The sequence below is a fragment of the Theropithecus gelada genome, chromosome 1 (genome assembly GCF_003255815.1).
Source record: "Theropithecus gelada isolate Dixy chromosome 1, Tgel_1.0, whole genome shotgun sequence".
In the NCBI taxonomy this organism is placed as follows: domain Eukaryota; kingdom Metazoa; phylum Chordata; class Mammalia; order Primates; family Cercopithecidae; genus Theropithecus; species Theropithecus gelada.
The window spans coordinates 94,937,568-94,960,288 of NC_037668.1; the positions used below are offsets into that span (position 1 = coordinate 94,937,568).

Sequence of the window (22,721 nt, forward strand, 5' to 3'; positions counted from 1 at the left end):
TGCGTGGTTTGGGGGTTATGCAAAGAGCATTAAGAACTTAAGTGCTGTTATCACTTTGGAATATGAAACCAAGAGGTAAGAAGGATTTATCAAAGATTCTGGTCACTAAAATATATGGGTGATTCCCGTAAGTTGTATAACTACACATATTTACTTAACGATAGATGATATGCTTATTACCATGTGAGAAGTTACTGTCTTTGTTGGACTAACGCTGATTATCTTGGCATGTGGATTTTTCAATTCATCCTCAAAGCACAACGGGAGCAAGCTTTTCTTTCTTACTGAATGATACTTACTTAATTGATAATTTCTGACAGATTTGTTTTCTTTTATATTAAAATCATTCATCTGTGGAGATTTTTTTCTGAAAATAAACACAGTTCAGGGCAATGTTCATAGGGCTGATTGCAGCTTGTTAGTTCTTGTCTGCCTCCTTTTATCCCTGGAAGTCACTGCCAACTTCTGCACCAACCTCTCTCCCACAGACTTTCAAACTGACAAGATCATCCCTTCCTGCCTGGTTTGTGGGAGAACACAGCAAGAGCAGGAGTGGAAGCAAGAGAGTCATATATATACCTCTTTGGATTTTGAGTGGGGACGAGTTGTATGATTACGTAGGTTGAGGAGAACACCAAAGGTAGAGAGGTATTTGCAACGTCCTATGTTGAGATTCTGAAAGAAGCTTCACAGGGCAGCTTCATGCCAACACAGGGTGGCCCCACATTTGTTAAGAGGATAGAGTAGTGTGGTCAGGCAGAGACAGGATATAGTTGTTGTTGTTGTTGTTGTTGTTGTTGTTGTTTTTGAAACGGAGTCTCGCTCTGTCGCCCAGGCTGGAGTGCAGTGGCGCGATCTCGGCTCACTGCAAGCTCTGCCTCCCGGGTTCACACCATTCTCCTGCCTCAGCCTCCCGAGTAGCTGAGACTACAGGCGCCCACCACCAGGCCCAACTAATTTTTTTGTATTTTTAGTAGAGATGGGGTTTCACCGTGTTAGCCAGGATGGTCTTGATCTCCTGACCTCGTGATCCGCCTGCCTCGGCCTCCCAAAGTGCTGGGATTACAGGCGTGAGCCACTGCGCCCGGCCAGGATATAGTTTTTAAACTGAATTAAACCTAAAGTGGTTGTTCATTATTGATTCAAACAAAGTTTGAAACACACTGGATTAATGATTTTTTCACTACATAAAGTTTGAAGGGTTCATGAGAAAAATGAGAACTTTATCCAAAGAAAAGCTACTTTTTCACATCCGTGTTGTAGTGTAAGTAAATGTGTGCGTTTACTAAAAAAAAAAAAAAAATTGTATTCCCTCTATTCATTTTTCCATGCCTTTCTCTCCGTTCGATTGTACTATGGAACTAAATGATAACAATAAGGTAGAATAAATTTATTCTGGTCAATTATAAAATGTGTCCTACTAGAAACATCATTAAACAGAACAAAATACTAAGTATTTTGAAATAAATTACCTTTTATTTCTATCACCTTCTAAGTGACCAACAGAATCCAATGGTTTTCTAGGTTTTTTTTCAATTTGACCTGAAATTTTAAAAGATTTTCATAAAAGACACATAGATATTCTGACATTTAGGAAACTATCTTGCACAAAATATTTTACAATTTAAAATAACATATGGAAAGCACCTAGTATAGTGCCTGGTCTGTAGTAGCTACTCAGTAAATATTTCTTGAATGAACTAGATAGAACTGGAAAAGACTGAGATCAAAGCTCCAGTATTTGGCTAAAACAGATCAAACATAAGCACTTCGGGAGGCCGAGACGGGTGGATCACGAGGTCAGGAGATCGAGACCATCCTGGCTAACACGGTGAAACCCCGTCTCTACTAAAAAATACAAAAAACTAGCCGGGCGAGATGGCGGGCGCCTGTAGTCCCAGCTACTCGGGAGGCTGAGGCAGGAGAATGGCGTGAACCCGGGAGGCGGAGCTTGCAGTGAGCTGAGATCCGGCCACTGCACTCCAGCCCGGGCGACAGAGTGAGACTCCGTCTCAAAAAAAAAAAAAAACAGATCAAACATAAAAGTGGTCTTGGAGATTTTTTGTGGAAGAAAGGCATCCCTAAATTTTCAAATCTCTCCGTTATGTGGAGTCACTATTAACCAGTAGGAAGCTTCAGACGGTTATCACTTGGTAGGGAGGGAAGACAGCTTGCAGATATCAAACAGATCTTGCCATGTGGCATGAAGTAAGCATCCAAGGTTGATCTCTTCCAAACATGTCTGGTGGCCACTCCAGCAATTTTTCTACACACACATGCTATTAGCAACAGTTTCAGCTTTTTCCTCGTCCTCAAGTAGTTTATATTCTAGTGCAGTACTTCCCAGTCTTTCCCATTTAATTGCAAGCATACTAATTTATATTATTTGTACAGTATACTGGAATAAATGCTTGAGTCTGGGTAGGCTACCATAGGGTCAACTGAGCAGCCTTGATGGCCAAGGAATCAATATTTCAGCACACCTATAACCCCCTCCAAGCACAACAGTTTACCACAGTACTATTTGGGAAGCTCTGTTCTAGAGGGAGGAAATGGTCAATAAACAAGTAAACCAGCTGGGCATGGTGATGTGCCTTTGTAATCCCAGCTATTCAGGAGGCTGAAGTGTGAGGACTGCTTGAGGCCAGGAGTTTGGGGCCAGCTGGGGCAGTATAGTAAGACCCCCATCTCAAAAAACAAAAACAAACACAAACAAAAAAAAAACCCCGACAACAACAAAAACAAGTAAACCAACCAACAAATAAATATATAATATAATTTCGAATACTTAGGAAGTATTTGAAGCATTCAAGTATTATGGAAGAATATAAACATAGTACTTCACCTAGGGTGGCTATAGATGTCCTCTTTTAAGAAGGGATATTTGAGCTGAAATCTGAGTAAAGAGAAAGAGGCAGAGGAAACAGCAAGTGTGGAGGTCTCAGTGTGAAGTCAGTGTGGAATGCTGAAAGAACAAAGAGGCCAGTGTTGCTCGGGTGCGGTGAATTAGGAGGAGAGCAGAGTAAGATGGGTTGAAACACATAGCAGGGCAAAGTCATCTAGGGTCACATAAGCCATGGTGAAGAGTTAAGATATTATTCTGGTTACAACAGAGATCCTTAGGAGGGTTTTCAACAGAACAATAATGTAGTTTCATTTATACTTTAGAAAGATCACTCTGCTCGCTCAGAGATGGATGGTCTGTGGGGAGAAGGGCGAATGTGGGTGGCAAGAGTAGCAATGGAGTAACCAGTTAGGAGGCTGTTGCTATTATCTAGATAAACTTGTTGGTTGATTCGATAAGGATTGTAGCAGTGTAAGTGGTGAGAAATGGTTGGCTTCAGTTTCTACTTAGAGGGAGATCCAACTTTTTCCCATTTGCAGGAATGGGATAGATAGGAGAAAAACAGGCCCACTGACTGAAACAAGGTGCTGGGTTAAGGATCCCTGACTTGTGAAAGGAGAATAAAAATCAGTTCTTTCCATTGCCAATTGGCTAACCTGGAACTAAGTCAAACCACACCAGAGATGGATGACTGAATCTGCCATATCCCCAATTATTACCCTGGCAGAGGAATCCCATTCACAACTCTAAAATCTGGTCTGGCCTGAGGGCCATGAGGTCTGAGTAATGGCAACTGCAAAACTTCTGGAAAGGAAAGAGTGACATATAGTGAGTGGTGAATAAGAGAGAGAGAACCTTCTGAAATTCTAAAACATATGAAAAATATTGCCAAGTGCAGTGGCTCACACCTATAATCCCAGCACTTTGAGAGGCTGAAGTGGGTGGATCACATGAGGTCAGGAGTTCGAGACCAGCCTGGCCAACATGGTGAAACCCCGCCTCTACTAAAAGTACAAAAATCAGCTGGGCATGGTCGCGAACGCCTGTAATCCCAGCTACTTGGGAGGCTGAGGCAGGAGTTGCTTGAACCCAGGAGTTGGAGGTGGCAGTGAGCAGAGATCATGCCACTGCACTCCAGGCTAGGTGACAGGATGAGACTCAGTTTCAAAAAAAAAATTATAATAATAAAACATATGAAAAATATAAATCTAAGAAAGGCAGCAAACAAAATCTACAAGAGGGTCAGCAATACAATTAAATAGAAGAATCTAAAAATAAACTGAAAACCCTTGCCGTCTTAAGATACATACCTCAATTTTAAGATGTATAGTAGCAAGTGTCATACTTAAATTAACAGCGTCAATTGATGACATCTTAGATTTGATAAAATATGTTTAGAAATTTCAAAGGTATAAATAAAAAAATACATTAGAGAATAAGCTATTATTCAATAAAAACAGACTAAGGTAAAAATAAAAACAGGTCAATATTTTAAAAACTGGAAATCTTGGAAGTAAGAAATATAAATCTAGATTACATGGGCAAAGGGAAAATTAATGAATTGAAAGAAAATGTTGAGGAATTCACCAAGAATGCATAGAAAGATAAATAAAAAACCTGAAAGAACAGTTCAAAATCATGAAAAACCCACTGCAAGTCTTGGACATTTATCCAATAGCTTTGGAAGAAGAAAATAGCAGAAATGGTAAAGAATCTATATTTGAAGAGATAATAACCAATAATTCTAACTGACAGACGTGTATTTCAAGGATTGAAGATGACAGACAGAATACATCTATATCCAGACACTTTGTACTAAAAATGCGAATCATAAAGAATAAAGAGAAAAGTCCTAAAACTACCAGAAAGTTAAAAACAGTTATTCTATAGAAGAATGACAATTGGACTATGAACAGAATTCTAATCTATGAATGATTCAAGAAGATAATAAAGTTATCTGTAAAGTGCTGAGAAAAAGTAATTTACAGTGTAGAAATTTACATAAACTCAACGGTCATTCCAGAGTGACAGCAAAATAAAGGCACTTCAGACATATAAGGATCCAAAGAGTTAACAGCCAACAGGTCACCATTGAAAGAATGACTAACACATGCTCTTCATGAAAAATGTAATAGAACACAGATGGGGCTGAGTGTGGTAGCTCACACCTGTAATCCCAGCACTCTGGGAGGCTGAGGCAGGTGGATCACCTGAGGACAGGAGTTTGAGAGCAGCCTGACCAGTATGGTGAAACCCCATCTCTACCAAAAATACAAAAATAGCCGGGCGTGGTGGTGCACGCCTATAATCCCAGCTACTTGGGAGGTTGCAGTAAGCCAGGGTCGCGCCATTGCACTCCAGCCTAGGCAACAAGAGTGAAACTCTGTCTCAAAAAAAATAAACAAACACAAATGGTAGGATACAGGAGTCAATGATGAGCACAGAATTTGATAAACTGCTATGTATTTAATCAGCATTGTCTTTAAAAACAAATAGTATTTTGTATTTTAAATGAAATATTGTTAATATTTGCTGCACTTGTGTAAGCTTTTTGCAGTTATTTTAATCTACCGTATTTTTGGTGTTTTAGACTTCTGTCATGTCAGCCTTTTGTTTTTTTCTTTAACTTTGCTTTATTGAGGTATAATTTACATACAATAAAATACACGTATTTAATGTAATGAACAGTTTGATAAACATTGATAAATATAAGCACTCATGTAAGTAAAATCAAGATATAGAGTATTTCCATTATTCTCCGATAGTTTCCTCCCACCCCCTTTTAGTCAATTCATTTGATTTGTTCTGTTCTTTCCTTCAAACTCACTGTTTATCTCAGTGTTGGATACCTGGTTTCTTCCCTCAATAAACTATCTTGTCTAATGTGGTCATATTTTTGTCCCCTTACACTGCACACTGTATATATTCCAAAACTGCTTTTCGGATTTCAGTTCGGTTTACTTCAATGTTTATTTTACTCTTTGAGGCTTTTAACATAATTTTAAGTTACCTATTAGCATTACCTATTTCTTTAAAAATATTTTTTAATTCTGGTAGCATCATTTCATTCTTGATGATTATGTTTTACATTTCCAAATCTTACTTCATAGAATTCTGATTTTCTTTAACTCCTTCAGCATATAGAACAATTATTGTTTAAGTTTATTCCTGGTTCATGGGGAACAAATTCTGCCAAAATGTGACCATCAGCTATTTTTTAAATTATGACCTCTCTTCGCTATGGAATTTTTCCATAGGTCCCATGCTTTGTTCTTATTTTTCTTTCTGCTCAACTTTGAATCAGATCACTTAAATGTGGGCTTATTTATTTGTCCAAAAACAACAGATGTAAATTTTTTTATGTTCTCCCTGTTTACTTATGCACTGTTAAACTCTCCCCTTAGAAATTAACATGTAAATCCAGATGTCGTTACCTTTTATTATGAGTTCAGGCACTCAGCTACCTGAGTAGGCTGCTAAGGAAGCTGTAGCCCTGGAAGATGGTGGAGAAGTTTGTTTCTGGGCACTGTATATTTTGTGAAACCTTTTCATGACCCCAGGGTGGTGGTGGTGGTGGGTACTCTGTTTATGTGTGAGGTGTCACTTGGGTTTCATTTTTTTATCTCTCTCGGGGTAAGCAAGTTAGTTTGGTAGTTGAGGGAGGAACTTAGTCAAGTAAGGGCCTCATGGCTCACAGGCTATTTGAAGGAATTGTGTTTTTTCTTTGCAGTTATCGTTGGTCACAATCCAAAAATCGTTCCTAGAAAACTGTATTTTGTCTCTTCTGTTATCAACCCTCCTTTCAAGTCCCTGCTCCTTCAAGTTAGGAGGTTTTTACCCTAGCTCTGAGTACATCTAAAGCAATACGAGGAAGCCAGAGAAAAAAGTGACAAGTTATGATCATTATATTTCTCTCCAAATATTGCTAGCGCAGACTTTGAATGCTGCTGACTTACAATGAGGAAAGGAATCCCAAGGGGAGAATTTCGCATCTTTCTCGGACCTATCATTGATAACAAACTCTATTTCTTTAAGTTGAATGTGAGAGAGAGAGAGAGTGTGTGTGTGTGTCTGTGTGTGTGTGTGTGTATGTGTGTGTGTGTGTAGTGGAGTCGGTGGTTATAATAGGGGATTTTTTTCAGAATATTCTCTATTGGCTCTTTCAACGGTTATTCTTTTCTCCTAAGAAATGGAATTGTGCGCTGACTTCTGGAAGATTCTTTCAGACTGCTTCATAATGTAATATGTGACAGATTTTCTTTGAGTTAGGGATAAAATGTCCCAGTTTCAATTTAATAAATTTTTCTTCTCTATTTTCTTTTTGTGTTATTCATTCTGGCCAGGATGAACTTGTATTTATGTTGACAACTTTCCCAGAAGTCTTACTTTGGGACTTTGATAAAAAGTATAAAATGCTTCCTTAGAGAGACTTAAGAACTTTTCTAAAGGGAGATTGCTTTGCTGAACTAATAGAACATCCTGTCACTGCTTTCAGGGAACACTTCAGAGAAGATGTGGCATCTGAATGGAACCTTCAAGGATACTGTAGCAAATGGAGGTTGCCTACTTCACAGTCATTTTTTACCCTTCTTTACTAACAGCACTCCAGTCTTATCTCCTTCCAAGCAACCATGTCCTTCAAAGAAGGCTGGTATCTTTCCCGGCTCAATGGAGTAAATCTTGAGTAATCTAAGCTGTGTTTTTCAAAATGTGAGCTACAAACCATTCATGTGTTGTGAAATCAATTTAGTGTATCCTGAACAGCATTTAAGAAAATGAAGTAGACTATAACAGAATGTATCATCTGGATCCTTAGTAATTACTTTACAAAATACAGAAATACTACAATCAAATTCAACTGACAGAGAGAAAGAGAGATAATTAGGACTCTAGGAAGCTGAATCTTCTGCTCCGTGTGTGTGTGTGTGTGTGTGTGTGTGTGTGTAATATAAAAAGTATTTCCTACTGTGGCCATGTTAAAAGTTGGAAAAAGTGATCTAAGCCAATGATGATTTATTGGTTTAGATATGGATGCATGAGGCTCTTTGAGCCAAAGAAACATAAGGGGGAGTTGGCTTTGGGAAAACATTTTTTTCATTCTTACCAAGGCATAAAAAGCATTTCTAGTCACACAAGCTATATTGAATAGTTGTCATCATACTGTACAGCAAGGATAGGAGGACAAGCTACCTGCTAAGACCATTGAGGAAAGACAGAGGAACTGGACATTTTTTCCACCACTGTATTCATCTATTCAATCTCAGCAGCCACAATCAGACAGACAGAAAGCATGAGAATATTTTTTTTTCTTGCATCTGTGGTGGAAACCTTAGCAGCAGACAGTAACTACTCCAGGTCTGTCAAATAGATGCATGGAACTGAATATCTAATGACATTATAAAGCCCCTGAACGAGCCAACCCTGCAAATGCCTTTCTAATGGACTTCTTGTTTTTTTAGATAATAAATATCTTTACAGTTTAAGCTACAGGCGGTTGGATTTTCTTTTATTTGAGGCTAAAATCTCTTAACTATGAAAGTCGAACAGGAATCCATCAGGTGAAAACATATGTTTGAAGCATAGGCAACACACAATGAATCAAATCACACAGTAATTTGGTTAACTAAGTAAAACAGCCTGTTAAATATAACTAGAATCAGTGTGGTGTGGAGAGGTTTACGAGAAAGAAAAGAAGGCTGGAGAAAGATCGTTATTGTAGTGTGATCAAAGACTAATATTCCTTGGTTAAAGATTTTCTTAATGCTTACACCCTAAGTTTAGATGCAGGTAACTTTCAATTATTTCAATGTAAACATGCAATTTCTATACCTGTAAATAAAGTAGAGTCTTTTTCCTTTTTATGAGCATTAGACTGAATGTTGAACACAGGAGAAAAGTCTGTAGAACCCAGTGATCTTCTACATGCTTGTCTATGCTGTGAATGTAGAACATTCAGAGGCCTTGCATTTTCCATCTAAACATCAGGAAAAATGGAAAATTATCTTAGAAATGATTTCTTTCCGTGTATATTAATAAATAATTTGTGTTTGAGTATTCACATTTGCAATATTGAATTATGATAACTAACAGCTGTCTGGTTCTTTAAATATTTTCAAATGTGATTTAATTCTCAGAAAAACCTACTATGAGATGAGCATTATCAATAAGAAAACAAACCTTCAGAAGTTAAAAGATCTGCTTATGCTCACACTTTTTACTAATTTATTTTTCCTTTGTCTGTGAAACTTAACCTTTATATTCACATAAAATTTCTCTCTCCAGGCTGGGCGCGGTGGCTCAAGCCTGTAATCCCAGCACTTTGGGAAGCCGAGACGGGCGGATCACGAGGTCAGAAGATCGAGACCATCCTGGTGAACACGGTGAAACCCCGTCTCTACTAAAAAGTACAAAAAAACTAGCCGGGCGAGGTGGCGGGCGCCTGTAGTCCCAACTACTCGGGAGGCTGAGGCAGGAGAATGGCGTAAACCCGGGAGGCGGAGCTTGCAGTGAGCTGAGATCCGGCCACTGCACTCCAGCCTGGGCGACAGAGCGAGACTCCGTCTCAAAAAAAAAAAAAAAAATTTCTCTCTCCAAGTTCAGGGGAAGTCTGAGGTTCAAATACTGAGAAATAAAGCCTTCTCTGTTTTAACAAACGATTACTCTCTCTAACATAGAGTAGGTACAGCAGATCAGTTCTGAGTAGAGAAGAAACTGAAAAACAATGATCCAGCTTTTCCTAGACTAGAGGATCAGATTGGGTCCATACATTTTTTATTAAAATGCACATATCTAGGCATTCAAAATATACATATGCACATGTTAATATAAATGGAATACTTTGTGGTTCTCTGTTAACAAACTAAACAAATAACTGTTTAGAACCCATTTTTTTTCACACTAGGCACAGAATATATTTCGTTCTGGATAATATGAAATAAAAATAAGGTATATGACAAAAGTCTAGGCCACAAAGACCTCACATTTTTATGGTATAGGATTTGCATACACAAAACAGCAGTAAATAAAATAGAGTAATATCACTAAAAAGCAAACCAATCAATACAATCTACAAATGAGGAAGAGTTTAAAAAGGGAGGGATATCCATAAAGACTAAAATAGACAGGAAAGATTCATAGAGGGAGAAGAAAATGCTAAGATTTAAAAGATAAGGGTATTTCAGGCGAGGTCAACAGCATAAGCCTGGAATGTTCATAAGACAGGCAGAAAAACAGTATAGTTATATCAGGAAGGCATTTATTATTTATTGGGATTAAAAGATAAGTTCAAATAGGTAAAAAGATGAGTTGTGAGGGGGATAGACCACAGATGTCTTGAAAGACAGACAAAGCAACTTTATCCTAAAGAAAAATTACCAACATTGTCACAAGGAATTGGAAATTGGAGCCCATCAATAATTCTTAAAAGGAATGTAAGGGAGTTTCAAATAACTACCTTTAAAAGAGTAACCAGCCCCAGATAGATTTACAGATAAGTTGTTTTAAGCTTTCATGGAAAAAATTGTTCTCATGCAATATAATATCAATTAAATTAAAAATTAAACAACTTTTCATTTCTTTTTATAAGCTGGTATAGTCTTAAAAGCCAAAGTCTGGAAAAATAAAGAAGGCTACAAGTTAATCTTACCTATGACTTCAGGATTTTTCACAAATGTAAAATAAAATACCGATCAACACTATACTAGTACAAGTTTACAACAGCCAAATAAAACCATCAAGAAATTAAAGGTTTCTATATGTTATTATAACTCATTACCCATAGGTCAAAAGGATTAAAATGATGTAATTATTTTAATAGCTGCAATACTGATAAATCTGATACATTTAACAACTATTATTGATAAGAACTGTAATAAAACTACATAGAAATAATACTTTCTTAATGTGAGAAAGAATATTGGCCAGGTGCGGTGGCTCATGCCTGTAATCCCAGCATTTTGGGAGGCCGAGGCAGGTGGATCACCTGAGGTCAGGAGTTTAAGACCAGCGTGGCCAACACTGTGAAACCCGTCTCTACTAAAAATCCAAAATAAGCCAGGCATGGTGGTGCACACCTGTAGTCCCAGCTACTCGGGAAGCTGTGGCGGGAGAATTGCTGGAATCTGGGAGGCAAAGGTGGCAGTGCACTAAGATCACGCCACTGCACTCAAGCCTGAGGGACAGAGTGAGACTCTGTCTCAAAAAAAAAAAAGAATATTTAAAGATAATTTTTAAAATTATATATATGTAAAAGTAACAGTCAACATCATCGTTAATGGTAATATATTAGTCTATGACATGGCGACAGTAACATCTATCACCACAGTTATTTATAAATTTTTAGGGAGTGCCCAATAATGCAACAGGAAAAGATAATAAAAGTAGTAAAGACTGGGGAATTCTGATTCAACATAGCTGAGTAATCCTCTATCAGACCTACCTACCCACAGATAAAAACCATAGACTCTAGACAAAATGCTCTAGATAAAATACACACACACACACACACATGCATGCACACACATGACTTTAAGGTCCTGGAGAATAAACAAAAGCAGGTGGCAAAGAGAAAGTATTGACACTTGGTATCACTGATTTGCATGGAGTGGAGTTGCTACTTGTATAGCTTTTAGCTTGAAGGCAGACTGAAGTTGGCATCACATGGAGCATCTAAAATTCTGCTAGAAAAACCATGTTGTTTCTGGCCAGAAGAACCAGAAGACAAAGTTTGGGCAAACAAAGCTGCTGGAAAGTGAGAAAGGAATGATGCAAAGAAGAGAGCCAAAGATGGCAACTCCATTTCCTGCATGAGTGACTTCTATGTGTAAGAGACTACCTGTTCAAGTCTCTGGTTAACCCCTAAACCATGCATGTTTAGAAACTCCTGCAAGCAGCCAGCTAAGGATAAAACAACTGAATTAAAATTTGAGCTGCTGTTCACGAGTCATTTTGTATTTTGAGTACAATCAAGATAATTGACTGCTAGAACAAAAACATCAATAAATTTTGTAGGACAACAGGAGCGTGCAGAGTCTTCACAATACAATAGTCACAATGTCCAAGATCAATCCAACTTGACCTAAAAGAACCGAAGAAGTGAGACTTAGTGTTAACATAAAAGACAATCCAACAAGACCAGATATTGAATGACCCAGACACTGGAATTAATAGATTTTATAGCAACTATTATAACTATGCTTGATGGGTCGGGCACGGCAGCTCACGCCTGTAATCCCAGCACTTTAAGAGGCCGAGGCGGGTGCATCACTTGAGGTCAGGAGTTCGAGACCAGCCTGAGCAACATGGTGAAACCCCGTCTCTACTAAAAATCCACACACACATACACACACACACAAAATAGCTGGGGGTGGTTGCACACATCTGTAGTCCCAGCTACTCAGGAGGTTGAGACAGGAGAATCACTTGAACCTGGGAGGCAGAGGTTGCAGCAACGGAGATTGCGCCACTGCACTCCAGCCTGGGTGACAGAGCAAGACTTCACCTAAAAAACAAAAACAAAAACCAAACAAACAAACTAACAAAAAACCATGCTTCATGAAAAAAGTAAAATATGTTCAAAGTAAAGGAAAAACATAGGGAATCTTATCAGAGAAACAGAAACTACTTTTTAAAATGGAAATTATAGAATTAAAATATGTAATATCTGTTGAGCTTAAAACAGAGAAAATATCTGAGGGAATAATCTGAGAACTTAAAGATAGATCAATAGAAATTATTTAATATGAAAAAATAGAAATTCAGGAACCTGTAGGACAATAATGAAAAGTCTGACATGTTTAATAAGAACCTCAGAGGGAGACTCTTATCCCCGTTACTTTCTTTAAAACACATCGAATTTCTGAAAGCAAAAATTATAATACCGTCCTGCAGGGTTTATAGTATTACATACAGAAACTATAGTACAAAGGTTTGGGGAAGTAAATGGAACTATACAATTTAAAGATTTCTACATCTTTATGTGAAGTAGTACAATTTTACTCTAAGTAGACTGTGACAAGTTGATGATGTATACTTTAATCTATACCAAAACCGCTAAAAATCCCAAACAAATAAAAAGAGACATAACTAAAAGCCAACGGATACATTAAAGTGAAATTTTGATAAATATTCAAATAATCCAAAGAAAGGCAGAAAAGAAGGAACAGAGGAACAAAAAGCACAGGGACAAACAAACAAAACAGAATAAAATGATAGACTTAATTTCACCCATATCAACAATTGCATTAAACATTAATGAAATAAGAATTTCAATTAAAAGACATTGTCAGAATAGATTTTTTAAGAAGCAAGACTCAAATATATGCTGTGTATAAAAAATGTACTATAAATATAAGTTGAAAGTAAACTGATGGAAAAATACATACTATGTAAACAGGATGCATAAGAAGGCTGCAGTGGTTCTATAAATATCAGGTAAGATAGACATCTGGCCAGGCGCAGTGGCTCACGCCAGTAATCCCAGCACTCTGGGAGGCTGAGGTGGGTGGATCACCTGAGGTCGGGAGTTCGAGACCAGCCGGACCAGCTTGGAGAAACCCTGTCTCTACTAAAAATTGAAACAATTAGCTGGGCATGGTGGTGCATGCCTGTAATCCCAGCTACTCAGGAGGCTGAGGCAGGAGAATCACTTGAACCCAGGAGTTGGAGGTTGCAGTGAGCTGAGATTGCACCACTGCACTCCAGCCTGGGCAACAAGAGCAAAACTCTGTCTCAAGAAAAAAAAAAAAAAGAAAAGAAAAGAAAGATAGATATCAAGAAAAATAGTATTACCAGAGACAGAGACAGACATTTCACTATAACAAAAAGATCAATTCATCAGGGAGACATAAAAATCATAAATACATATACACCTAATAATAGGGTTACAAAATACATGAAGCAGGCTGGCCACAGTGGCTCATGCCTGTAATCTCAGCACTTTGGGAGGCTGAGGTGGGCAGATGACCTGAGGCCAGGAGTTCGAGACCAACCTGGCCAACATGGCAAAACCACATCTCTACCAAAAAAAAAAAAAAAAGCCAGGTATGGTGGTGGGTGCTTGTAATCCCAGCTACTCAGGAGGCTGAAGGAGGAGAATTACTTGAATTTGGGAGGTGGAGGCTGCAGGAAGCCAAGATGGTGCCAAGATCTTGAAAAAAAAAAAATATATATATATATATATATATATATGAAGCAGAAATTTACAGAGTCAGAGAAATGGGCTACTTTATAATCATGAAGATTTTAACATCTCCTAGCAATTGACAGAATAACTAGATTTTTAAAGGTCTGTAAAGACACAGATGCCCTGAATGAAACTAACAACCATCTTGACCTAATTTATACATATACTTTCATATTTTATATCTATAATAGAGATATATATTTATAAATACACTCATATACTTGTGTACTTATAGAACACTACGCCATATAACTGCTAAATACACATTCTTTTAAGTGCACTTAGTACTTTCAATAAGACAGACCATATCCTGAGCCCTGAAACAAGTCTAAATAGAAGTTTAACTGGATTGGAACCCTACATAATGTATTATTTGACCACAACGTAATTAAATTAGATATCAATAACAGTAAGATAGCTGGAAAAACTCCAAATATTTTGAAATTCTATAACATACTTCTGAAGAATCCATATTTCAAAGAAGAAATTAGAAAATTTTTTCAAACTGAATGATAGTGAAAATGTAACACATCAAATTTCATGGAATTTCAGTTTTCCAAACAAGAAATTGGGGGATTATCATTCTAAGCACTAACTACAATCACTTGCAAACTCCATCAAGCCAGACTATTTAATTTCTTCCTAATCAGTGTCCTCCACTACATTCCCATTTCTACTGCTTTGGCTCAGTCTCTCACCATTTCTTACACTGAAGATATGTCTAAGAAATATTTCAACACAAGTCAAACAAGAAATTATTGAAGGATCAAGGCCTTTCAGGAGTCAGTATGAATGTAGATTAGGGGAACTAGTAGAGGCATAAGTTTTAAATGGGAGAGGTCCTTCTGAGTCAATATGACAAGCCATGCTATTTATAGCCATGCCCTACTAAGATCTCTTTACGATTATGGCAAGGAAATACCACAAAGAATCAACTTGTAAAAGAAAGAGAACAGGAATGTGTGCATATGTGTTTGTGAGAGAATGATGGGAAGACAGATCAGTGCCTGGGAGAGATTTCAACAGATTTCTGAAAGAAAGATAATCGAAGCTTTCCAGTAGAGGAGTCACTAATACGTTATCTATTTGATGAAACCTGGAGAAACTCCAGGCTTAGAGGAGGCAGGTATTGAGGGTGGGAATGAGAACAAAAGTTGTAAAGAGACATTAACTGAAATGCTGAATGAAATTTCTGAACCAGTTACCACTTTTCCCATCTCCCAGTTGTCCTGTCCCACAGGCAATTTACAGGAAATGGTATTTAATTAATCCCAGGCTAAAACAAAGAGTGCCCTTCTCTTAATAAACTTCCTGCTAGTGTGGGTTTTGGCTCCCCAGAGCAAAATTCTCTTTATGGTAGCGTCTGCAAAAAAGGCTACCAGGCCAACTGCCTACTCCCTGCCCTCAAATCCTAAAGTAAGGTGGGTGAGAACTCTGCCATATACACAGAACAGTTAGGTTTTCATTCTGGGGATAGACTTACTTGTAAAATTAATGGCAGCTTCCTGGAAAAATTAACCCCATCTTCATTCTAAAATATCACAAATAAAAATGTACCAATGTCTTATTCTATTTAAGCTGCTATAAAAAATCCCTTAAACGGGGTAATAGAAATAATAGAAATTTACTTCTCACAATTCTTAGGCTGGGAAGTCCAAGATCAAGTCATCAGCAAATTTGGTGTTTAGTAAGGGCTCACTCTCGGATTCATAGGTGGTGACTTATTCTGTGTCCTCACATGGTAGAAGGGGCAAACAGCTCCCTAGAATCTCTTTTATAAGGCCACTAATCCCATTCGTGAGGGCTCTGCCCCATGACCTAATCACCTCCTAAAGCCATCACTCTTTAATACCATCACATTGGCTATTAAGTTTCAACATACGAATTTTGGGGGTATACATTCAGACCATAGCAACCACATATGATAAAAATCAGCAATATCAAAGATACATATAACAACCTTAAAGGAAATGTAATTTAAGAAACAGAAAAGAACCTAAGAAAACTAACTCTAATATCTTCAGAAAACTTTGAGAACAAATGGGACAGGATTCAATGGGGGGAAAGAAGGGCCACTACCAAGAAAAAGAAACATTGGAAATGTAAAATATGATTACTAAACAAAAATGCAATAAAAGGACTGGAAGAAAAAGTCAAGGAAATTTCCCATAATAAAGAGCAACATTTTAGCTGGGCATAGTGGCTCATACCTGTAATCCCAGCACTTTGGGAGGCAGAGGCAGGTGGATAGCTTGAGCTCAGGAGTTCGAGACCAGTTTGGGCAACATGGCAAAACCCCATCTTTACAAAAAATACAAAAATTAGCCAAGCATGGTAGCACACACCTGTGGTCCCAGCTACTTAGAAGGCTGAAGTGAGAGGATTGCTTGAGCCCAGCAGGAGGTAGAGGCCGCAGTGAGGTGTGATCGTGCCACTGTACTCCAGCCTGGGCAACAGAGACAGACCCTATCTCAAAAAAAAGGGCAAAGTGTCAAAAAGACAAAATAAAGAAAAGCAATGTAGAAAATCAATCCAAAGGGTCTAATATCTGATGGTTAGAAAGCAGAGAAAATAGTAGAGATGAAATTGGCAAAGAAATAAAATACATTTTTTAGAACTAAAGAAAGACCTTTAGCTTTAGAGTGGGGTTCACTGAGCACTGAACGGAATAAAGTAAAACTACCACACCCAGGCACATCCTTGAGACATTTCTTTCTTTTTCTTTCTTTTTTTTTTTTTTTGAGATGGAGTCTCACTCTGTTCCTAGAGCACAGTGGTGTGATCTCAGCTCACTGCAACCCCCACCTCCTGGGTTCAAGAGATTCTCCTGTCTCAGCCTCCTGAGTAGCTGAGATTACAGGTGTGTGCAACCACACCCAGCTAATTTTTGTATTTTAGTAGAGATGAGATTTTTGCCATGTTGGCCAGGATGCCTTGAGACATTTCAGCACAATGGTGATAAAGTTTCTAAAAAGTTTCCAGAAAAAAATAATGTCATGAAGTTCGAGAACTTTTCATAGCAACACAAAACTATATAGGACAGTAGAACAATGTCTTCAAAGGCTGGGAAAAAAATGATTTTGAACCTCTAAGTCTACACAGTCAAATTATCAATCAAGTATATTGGAAAAATAAATACACTCTCAAATATCCATGCAACATTTCTAGAGAAGTTTCTTGAAGATATATTCTAGGAAGAAAATTGAGAAGATGGCAGATAGGAGACAGGGTTAATGTGCAGCTTCCATTTGGATGGACAGAACAGCATGTGGAGACACACCACCCACTTTTGCTTCAAGAACCACTGAGAGGTGAAGTCAGCTGGACTTAATGGGGTTGAGTGGGGACTTGGAGGACTTTTCTGTCTAGCTAGAGGATTGTAAATGCACCAGTCAGCATTCTGTGTCTAGCTAAAGGATTGTAAATGCACCAATCAGCACTCTGTAAAATGGACCAATCAGCAGGATGTGGGTGGGGACAAATAAGGGAATAAAAGCTGACCATCCCAGCCAGCAGTGGCAACTCGCTCAGGTCCCCTTCCATGCTGTGGAAGTTTGTTCTTTCACCCTTCACAATAAATCTTGCTGCTGCTCACTCTTTGGGTCCGTGCCACCTTTAAGAGCTGTAACACTCACCGCAAAGGTCTGCAGCTTCATTCTTAAAGTCAATGAGACCAAGAACCCACCAGAAGGAACAAACTCTGTACACATCTTGGCAACCACAAAGGGACTATTGCCAAGTTGTGAGTACCATCGGACCGCTTTTGTTTGCTATTCTGTCCTATTTTTCCTTAGAATTTGGGTGCTAAACACCAGGCACCTGTTGACCAGTTACAAGCGACTAGCGTGGATGCCAGACTAAAGACACGGTGTCAGACTTTCTGGGAAAGGGCTCTCTAACAACCCCCGACTCTTCGGAGTTTGGGGTTGTTGGTTTGCCTAGAACCAGTTTCCGCTTTTCCTGTATTTCTGGGCTGAGCCGAAGGTCAACAGAGAGGAAAGCCGTTCAGCTCCAGTGTCCTGACAAAAAGTTGGTTGACCCTGTAGCCATGAGAGGAACTCTCAAAGTCACGTCACCCAAGCAAGACTCGCCCATCTATCCTATCTATCCTGACCCTTGCCTCCTGGGTCCTAATGCCTGTCAGAAAAACTTCCTCTCACCTCTCTTCTCTGAGGCTAGTCCAGCTTTTAAAAATCACTCCCTGTCTCTGGTGTTTTTCTAGTTTCTTCTATGAGAATGATTTCTAGTATAAACTTCAGGACTCTGTTCCCTTCTTTAGGCACTTGGGCTCACCAATCAGAAAGACATAATTTTTGCCTGAAGCCCTGTTGCTGGGGGGGACTATCTGGAATTTTAGGATCCCTCCTCAGACTAGCAGGCCTAACAAAAGCTATTCCTGAAGCTAGGATATGGAGCGCCTCAGAAATGATATCTTTCCTATTCATATGATGAGAAGTGAGGACCAAAGGCATCACTCTTCCTTGACATCCCTTCCCTCCCTCAGGGTATGGCCCTCCACTTCATTTTTGGGGCATAACATCCTTACAGGACAGGGGTAAGCTCCCAGTACTAACAAGAGAATGCTTAGGACTCTAACCGGTTTTTGAGAATGCATTGGTAAGGGCCACTAAATCCGACCTTCCTCGGTCCTCTTTGTGGTCTAAGAGGAAAATTAGGGTTTCTGCTGCTGAGTTGGTGAGCACAACTATTCTGATCAGCAGGGTCCAGGGACCGTTGCGGGTTCTTTGGTGGGGGCGGGTGGGGCGGGGAATGGTGGGGAATAAACAAACCAAAACAGTGGGCGGTTTTTTCTTTCAGATGAGAAACACTCAGGCATCAACAGGCTCACCCTTGAAATGTATCCTAAGCCATTGGGACCAATTTGATCAACAAACCTTGAAAAAGAAGTGGCTTATTTTTTTTCTGCACTATGACCTGACCCCAATATTCTCTCTCTGATGGTGAAAAATGGCCACCTGAGGGAAGTATAAATTACAATACTATCCTGCAGCTTGACCTTTTGACCTTTTCTGTAAGAGGGAAGGCAAATGGAGTGAAATACCTTATGTCCAAGCTTTCTTTTCATTGAAGGAGAATCTACAACTATGCAAAGCTTGCAATTTACATCCCACAAGAGGACCTCTCAGTTTACCCCCATATCCTAGCCTCCCTATAGCTCCCATTCCTGTTAATGATAAGCCTCCTCTAATCACCCCTGCCCAGAAGGAAACAAGCAAAGAAATCTCCAAAGGACCACAGAAACTCCTGTGCTATCGGTTATGTCCCCTTCAAGCTGTAGGGAGAGGGGAATTTGGCCCAACCCGGGTACATGTCCCCTTCTCCCTCTCTGATTTAAAGCAGATCAAGGCAGACTTGGGGAAGTTTTAAGATGATCCTGATAGGTATATAGATGCCCTACAGGGTCTAGGGCAAACCTTCGATCTCACTTGGAGAGATGTTATGCTATTGTTAGATCAAACCCTAGCCTTTAATGAGAAGAATGCGGCTTTAGCTGCAGCCTGAGAGTTTGGAGCTACCTGGTATCTTAGTCAAGTAAATGATAGAATGACAGCCAAAGAAAGGGACAAATTTCCTACCAGTCACGCCCAGTCTGGATCCCCATTGGGACCTCGACTCAGATCATGGGGACTGCAGTCTCAAACATCTGTTGACCTGTGTTCTAGAAGGACTAAGGACAATTAGGAAAAAGACCATGAATTATTAAATGATGTCCACCATAACTCAGGGAAAGGAAGAAAATCCTTCTGCCTTCCTCAAGTGGCTACGAGAGGCCTTAAGAAAATATACTCCCCTGTTACCCAACTCACTCGAGGGTCAACTGATCCTAAAAGATAAGTTTACTAACCAATCAGCTGCAGATATCAGGAGAAAGCTCCAAAAGTGAGCCCTAGGTCCTGAACAAAATCTGAAGGCATTATTAAACCTGGCAACCTCAGTGTTCTATAATAGGGACCAAGAGGCCGAAAAGGAAAAGTGAGATCAGAGAAAGGCCACAGCCTTAGTCATGGCCCTCAGACAAACAAACGTTGGTGGTTCAGAGCAGACAGAAAATGGAGCAGGCCAACCACTTGGTAAGGCTTGTTACCAGTGTGGTTTGCAAGGACACCTTAAAAAAGATTATCCAACAAGAAACAAGCTGCCCCCTCACCCATGTCCACTATGCCGAGGCAATCACTGGAAGGTGCACTGCCCCAGAGGACAAATATTCTCTGGGCCATAAGCCCCCAACCAGATGATCCAACAACAGGACTGAGGGTGCCCGGGGCAAGCGCCAGCTCATGTCATCACCCTCACTGAGGCCCGGCTATGGTTAACCATTGAGGGCCAAGAAATTGACTTCCTCCTAGACACTGGCACAGCTTTCTCAGTGTTAATCTCCTGTCCTGGACAGCTGTCTTTAAGGTCCAATCCTGGGACAGCCTGTAACCAGGTACTTCTCCCACCTCCTCATTGTAATTGGAAGACTTTGCTCTTTTCACATACCTTTCTTGTTATGCCTGAAAGTCCTACACCCTTAGTAGGGAAGGACATGTTAGCCAAAGTTGGAGCTATTATCTACATGAATATGGGGAACAAGTTACCCATTTGTTGTCCTCTGCTTGAGAAGGGAATAACCCTGAAGTATGGGCATTGGTAGGACAATTCAGAAGGGCAAAAAATACCTGCCCAGTGCAAATTAGGCTAAAAGACCCCACTACTTTTCCTTATCAAAGGCAATATCCCTTAAGGCCTGAAGCTCATAAAGGGTTACAGGATATTGTTAGACATTTAAAAGCTCGAGACTTAGTAAGAAAATGCAGCAGTCCCTGCAACACCCCAATTCTAGGAGTACAAAAACTGAATGGTCGGTGGAGACTAGTGCAAGATCTTAGACTCATCAATGAGGCAGTAATTCCTCTATATCCAGTTGTACCCAACTCCTATACCCTGTTCTCTCAAATACCAGAGGAAGTAGAATGGTTCACTGTTCTGGACCTCAAGGATGCCTTCTTCTGCAGTCCCCTGCACTCTGACTCCCAGTTTCTCTTTGCCTTTGAGGATCCCACAGACCACATATCCCAACTTATTTGGACAGTCTTGCCCCAAGGGTTTAGGGATAGCCCTCATTTGTTTGGTCAGTCACTGACCCAAGATCTAGGCCACTTCTCAAGTCCAGGAACTCTGGTCCTTCAGTATGTGGATGATTTACTTTTGGCTACCAGTTTGGAAGTCTCGTGCCAGCAGGCTACTCTAGATCTCCTGAACTTCCTAGCTAATCAAGGGTACAAGGCATCTACATTGAAGGCCCAGTTCTGCCTACAACAAATCAAATATCTAGGCCTAATCTTAGTAAAAGGAACCAGGACCCCAGCAAGGAAGGAATACAGCCTATACTGGCTTTTCCTCACCCTAAGACATTTAAACAGTTGTAGGGGTTCCTTGGAATCACCGGCTTTTGCCAACTATGGATCCCCAGACACAGAGAGATAGCCAGGCCCCTCTATACTCTAATCAAGGAGACCCAGAGGGCAAACACTCATCTAGTAGAATGGGAGCCAGAGGCAGAAACAGCCTTCAGAACCTTAAAAGAGGCCCTAGTACAAACTCCAGCTTTAAGCCTTCCCACAGGACAAAATGTCTCTTTATACATCATGGAGAGAGCAGGAATAGCTCTTGGAGTCCTTACTTAGGCTCATGGGACAGCCCCACAACCAGTGGCATACCTAAGCAAGGAAATTGACGTAGTAGCAAAAGGCTGGCCTCACTGTTTACGGGTAGTTGCAGCAGTGGCCATCTTAGTATCAGAGGCTATCAAAATAATACAAGGAAAGGATCTCACTGTCTGGACCACTCATGATGTAAATGGCCTACTAGGTGCCAAAGGAAGTTTATGGCTATCAGACAATCCCCTGCTTAGATATCAGGCACTACTCCTTGAGGGACCAGTGCTTCAAATACGTACATGTGCAGCCCTCAACCCTGCCACTTTTCTCCCAGAGGACGGGGAACCAATTCACCATGACTGCCAACAAATTATAGTCCAGACTTACGCTACCTGAGATGATCTCTTAGACATCCCCTTAGCTAATCCTGACCTTAATCTATATACGGATGGAAGTTCATTTGTGGAGAATGGGATACAAAGGGCAGGTTATGCAATAGTTTGTGATGTAACAGTACCAGAAAGTAAGCCTCTTTCCCCCAACGCCCAGTTAGCAGAACTAGTGGCACTTACCCAAGCCTTAGAAATGGCAAAGAGAAAATGAATAAATGTGTATACAGATAGCAAATATGCTTATCTAATCCTACATGCCCACACTACAATATGGAAAGAAAGGGCGTTCCTAACCTCTGGGGGACCCCCATTAAATACCACAAGGAAACCATGGAGTTATTGCAGGCAGTGCAAAAACCCAAGGAGGTGGCAGTCTTACACTGCTGAAGCCATCAAAAAGTGGCTGGCAGAGGCTGGGAGAGACCAGCAGAGAAAGAAAGAGAGAAAGAGACAGAAAATCAAAGAGAAAGAAAGAGAGAGAAAGTCAAAGAAAGAAAGAAAAGAAAGAAAGAAAGAAAAAGAAAGAGAAAGAAAGAAAAAGAGAGAAAGAAAGAGAAAGAAAAAAAAGAAAAAGAAAGAAAGAAAGAAAAAGAAAGAAAGAAAGAAAGAAAAAAAGAAAGAAAGAAAGAAAAAGAAAG

General features: G+C 39.7%; 1 protein-coding gene and 1 pseudogene across 2 annotated transcripts in view; both read right to left on the reverse strand.

Moving 5' to 3' along the window:
• C1H1orf141 (chromosome 1 C1orf141 homolog) overlaps positions 1-22,721 on the reverse strand; it is a 61,397-nt gene that overhangs the window by 2,882 nt on the left and 35,794 nt on the right. The window contains exons 6-7 of one of the 2 annotated variants that reach the window (XM_025356157.1): positions 1,473-1,542; positions 181-367 (exon numbers count right to left, since the gene is read on the reverse strand). In XM_025356157.1, the coding sequence (XP_025211942.1) occupies positions 181-367; positions 1,473-1,542 (257 nt within the window). Of the gene's footprint in view, positions 1-180; positions 368-1,472; positions 1,543-8,674; positions 8,820-22,721 lie in introns of both variants that reach the window. The other variant, XM_025356166.1, reaches the window with a different exon arrangement.
• On the reverse strand, positions 8,084-8,219 carry LOC112616073 (annotated as a pseudogene).